This window comes from Galeopterus variegatus, unplaced genomic scaffold, assembly GCF_000696425.1.
Source record: "Galeopterus variegatus unplaced genomic scaffold, G_variegatus-3.0.2 Scaffold5568, whole genome shotgun sequence".
In the NCBI taxonomy this organism is placed as follows: domain Eukaryota; kingdom Metazoa; phylum Chordata; class Mammalia; order Dermoptera; family Cynocephalidae; genus Galeopterus; species Galeopterus variegatus.
The window spans coordinates 214,315-219,185 of NW_007731679.1; the positions used below are offsets into that span (position 1 = coordinate 214,315).

The 4,871-nt window shown below is 36.9% G+C and overlaps 1 protein-coding gene across 1 annotated transcript in view; it reads right to left on the reverse strand.

Annotated features, from left to right (window-relative positions):
• Positions 1-4,871, reverse strand: part of SNX9 (sorting nexin 9) — a 45,809-nt gene that overhangs the window by 7,386 nt on the left and 33,552 nt on the right. The window contains exons 9-10 of the mRNA XM_008589651.1: positions 3,932-4,009; positions 874-950 (exon numbers count right to left, since the gene is read on the reverse strand). Of these exons, the coding sequence (XP_008587873.1) occupies positions 874-950; positions 3,932-4,009 (155 nt within the window). The remainder of the gene's footprint in view (positions 1-873; positions 951-3,931; positions 4,010-4,871) is intronic.

A 4,871-nucleotide genomic window follows, 5' to 3' on the forward strand; every position in this document is an offset into this window, starting at 1 on the left:
AGCCAGTGAGCGGCCGGTCTATATGTGGGATCCGAACCCTCGGCGGGAGCGCCACCACACTTCCCAAGCGGCGCACTGTAGCGGTGCGCCACCGGGCCAGCCCTAAAAATTCACATTTTTTAAGAGTATCAACAGTTGATGACTATATCAGTGTGTGTATGTATGCATATGTGTGCATACATAAACATCTATTTCGAGAAATCAACTGAAAACAAATTTTTTTTAATGTAGGGATTTGAAACAACTAAGATGGTTATTCCACTTAAGAGAACTTATCATCTGTTATTTGGAAAAAGAATTGAAATTGGGCTTCGATGAAAGACTTAGACTCTGATAAAAGACAAAGACTCTGAAAAAAGCTAAGTAGTTATAACAAAGACCTGCCCATCCTGGGTACTGTAACAAGTGCTTTTTAAAAATATATACATATTTACATAGAATTATTTATTTATTTATTTACACAGACTAATAGCAAGTGCTTTTTATTTATTAGCTATTAAATCCTGAGAACCATACAAGGTAGGCATAACCACTGCAGTTTAGTGGATGAGGAAACCAAGTCTCCGAGAGGCTAGGTAACAGTCAAAACAGACTTGAGCCAGCCCTTTTCCCTGTACATTATAATCCCTGGACGGCTAAGAAGGGATTAGAGGCATCAATACTGGAAGGCATTCATTTAGATTTCTTGATGACAAATTTATCCATCCACCTTGGCTTAACATTAGAAACTCTGTTATCAAATATAATTAACAAAGATACAGAGAAACAGAAAAGAAGACGGTATCTATTTGGAAAGTTTGTCTTAAAATAGGGTTTAAACAGAAAATGTGGATCAGACAGCATGTAACTGGAACTGTGTGATTATGTTAGTACCTGTTCTGCCACAAGACTGGCAATTTCTTCATAAGTCTTTCCTGCTTCCGTTATTGCATCATTGAGATCTGTTTCACCTGAAAATGATCATTGTTTTATCAATGGTTATAAGTATTTTCTTCAGAATTTTATTATAAATTTTACTGTTAAATTTTATTATAGAAAATTTCAAAATTTCAAAAGTACTGATAATAGTACAATGACCCCCATCACCCATCACTAGCTTCCCAAGGGCAGCTACCGGCCAGTCTTTACCTCTACCCTCCACTCCCTAACTCCACCTTCCACTGGACATATATTTCATCCATAAATTTTAGCTAAAAAAATAGGGACTCTTTAAAAAATAAGGACAGTATCATTACCACATCGAAGAAAAGACCATCACTCGGATATAAATGACCCAGCCCGTGTGCAGACCTCCTGGCATCTCAGGGTGAGGTGGCTGCTTGAATCAGGAAGCAAAGAAGGTCCACATGGCATACAGCCGATGTATTTCTTAAATCTATAGGGTCTTCTTCCCTGCCTCCTTTTTTCTTGCAGATTTCTTTGTGGGGGGTCCTTTGCTTTAGTACCCACATTCTGGATTTTGCTGACCACGTCTCTGTGGTGATACTTAACACATTCCTCTGTCCCTACATTTTCTTTACACTAGCCATTAGATCTAGAGGCTTCATCAGATTCAGAAGACACAATTTCCACTTACTTCTATCTCTTATGATAGAAGCCACGAGCAATCGCTGTCTAGATCTTTTATTTTAGTATGGGTTTGCGGAATGATGCTATCCTACTCCTATCGCTCCTTCTTCATCAGCTGAAATACTTGTATAAAGAGAAACTTTCCTTTACCAATTTTTTGGTTAACCTGAGGTATAGTTTGAGAAATACTTGTATAAAGAGAAACTTTCCTTTACCAATTTTTTGGTTAACCTGAGGTATAGTTTTAACCTGAGGTTTTACCAATTTTTTGGTTAACCTGAGGTATAGTTTGAATAGGAAAAGGTTAAATGCTTGACTCTTTCTCTATAGTTTTCAGAAAGAGCTTGAAACCATACCATCCTCCAAAGGTAACTGAGATTAATTTTTTTTAAGTATCTTTATAATTCTGAATTTATATATATTTGATATACTCTGTTCCACAGCAATCATTATTTTCACTAATTCTCAAATTTTCCCTTCATTGGCCAGTGGAAAGCTCTTCAAGTTGGCATATGAGTTCTTTTGATAGGAGCCCTGGGGTTGATTTTGGTGGAAGGTGGTGTTTAGAGATCACCTGAAGAGTGGTGCTAAGGGATGCTTCTTAATACTGGACAGGCTAATTGTTTCTAGGCCTTTTTAGTGAACACAGCAAAGCAAACTGTATTTTCTTTAAAAAGGCAAAATATATAATGAGCTCATACTGATACATTGGTCCTCTGTATCTGTGGGCTCCGTATCCATGGATTCAACCAACTGCGGGTTGAAAATATTTGGAAAAAAATTACATCTGTACTGAACGTGTACAGATTTGTTGTCATTATTCCCTAAACAATACAGTGTAACAACTACGTACATAGCATTTACATGATATTAGGTATTAGAGGTAATCTAGAGCTGACTTAAAGTATATGGGAGTATGTGTGTAGATTATATGCAAATACTATGCCATTTTATATCACAGAGTTGAGCAATCACGGATTTCAGTATCCAAGGGAGGTCCTGGAGACAGACCTAATCCCCCATGGATACCAAGCAATGACGATATTTCCAATTTAAATTCAGAACTACAGGGGCTTTCTTAATTTATTTTAAAACTTTTATTTTAAAAATCTTAAGTGCTAACAACAGGAACATGATTATATATTTGCTTTACCCTACAACATGTAAAATAGTTTAAAAGTTTTAGAATAACAATACTAATATTATATTGCTAACTATATGATAGTGAAAACAACTAAAATTTGTTTGCAGTCTTTGTGACCTTCAGGTATCTGCTCCTAGGGATGTACAGTCAAAATCCTGTTTTAAGGTGATTTAAGGTAATTCCTGTCTGTGTGGTGATGCCTTCATCTTAATGTATCAAGTCATTAGCTGTATTTTGCTTTTGATTGTTAGGGATTTTTTTCATTTTGATTTAACTTTGTTTTCAATAATTATGTAAAAATTCACATGTTTCCAAAGTCAAATCTACAAACTAAGATATAATCAGAAGTCTAACTTCTATATCCATCCCTCTCCTCCCCCACAGATAACCATTTAAATTTTTTATCAATTATATTTCCACATGGTAATTCTAAGAATATGGAACGTGGATTTATGCAGGGGCCAGGCTAACAGACTCGGTGCTGTTCCAGTGTTAGCACATGTACTGTTAAAGGAGTGGCATGACGGACAGGAACCTGGAGAAGCCCCAGACTGCAGGGACTTTGTGAACTAAGAGGTGAAGGTGGGAAGCTGTGAGCTGGACTGAAGAACAGAGAGACAGCTCTTAGGTGACGTTCAGGGAAGGTATCGCTGCAGGTAGTTCTGACATATAAGGACACCATCAGGACCAACTAGCCAAACTTCCAGCACCTCCAAAACAAATGTTCTCACCCTGCCAGCAGACCAGAGAACCGCAAAGATGAAAGCCTCCTAGATATCTGCATAGTCCTCTACAGTGGATACGGTTTGGTGAGAGACTAATTTTCTGTTCATTAAAGTATTCAGCAACTGACATTCAAAGCCCTATGCTCCTTGGGTATTAAGACACTCACCCTGGTGAATGTACCAATTCTACTATTTCTATAAGTGACAGGAGATACTCAGATTTAATAGGAGCCACCCATCTGGCAAATAGGTGCCACCTTTTCCTTCATAAAACTTGTTCTCACAAGTGTTGCCAATGTAAACAATGAACCTGGGTAGGAGCTGAAAACAATTGTGTGTTAGGAGAGACTTAAGGTAACAGGCATTTGTTACTTGGTCACATGACAATGACAAGGGAGCTTCACTGCAGTTACCGATGTCTGCAAGACCCTGAGGAGGTAACATGTGTGGGTAAGACACTAAAGGACCAATGAACAGATAAATAAAAACATACCTTGATAACCACTAGAACTAAACACTGTTGCTAAACTCTGCAAGGCCTTTCCTATCTTCTGATACTCCTTGGGTAATGCTGAAAGAGAAAAAAGAATAAGTTGTTAACTAGTCCTCTGAGTGGACTGAAATGGGATTCCACTGTTTTCTAAAAGTGATTATTTTATAACAAAAGACATTTGAAGTAATTCAAAATAGTATATATTCTTTAGTAAAATACTGATGCAAAAATGATTTTTTTAATTAATGATTTTTCCAATTTTTAATTGATTGTTCAATTGATGGTGGATGCTATTACTATCAACAACCACTTCCATATTCTCATTCTTTGTTTTTTTTAATTAATGATTTTTCCAATTTTTAATTGATTGTTCAATTGATGGTGGATGCTATTACTACCAACAACCACTTCCATATTCTCATTCTTTGTTTTTTTATTATTATTATTATTTTTAAATATTTAATTATTTATTTTTTTCCGATATACAATGTGGTTGATTATTGTGGCCCATTACCGAAACCTCCCTCTCCCCACTCCCACCCAACAATGTCCTTTCTGTTTGCTTGTCGTACCGACTTCAAGGAATTGTATTTGTTATGTCTCCTTCCCCCCTCCCCGGTTTTTTTTTCTGTGTGTGTGAATTTATTTATTTATTTTTAGCTCCCACCAGTAAGTGAGAACATGTGGTATTTCTTTTTCTCTGCCTGACTCGTTTCACTTAATATATTTCTCTCAAGGTCCATCCATGTTGTTGCAAATGGCAGTATTTCACTCGTTTTTATAGCTGAGTAGTATTCCATTGTGTAGATATACCACATTTTCCATATCCACTCATCCGATGATGGACATTTGGGCTGGTTCCAACTCTTGGCTATTGTAAAGAGTGCTGCAATGAACATTGGGGAACAGGTATACCTTCGACTTGATGATTTCCATTCCT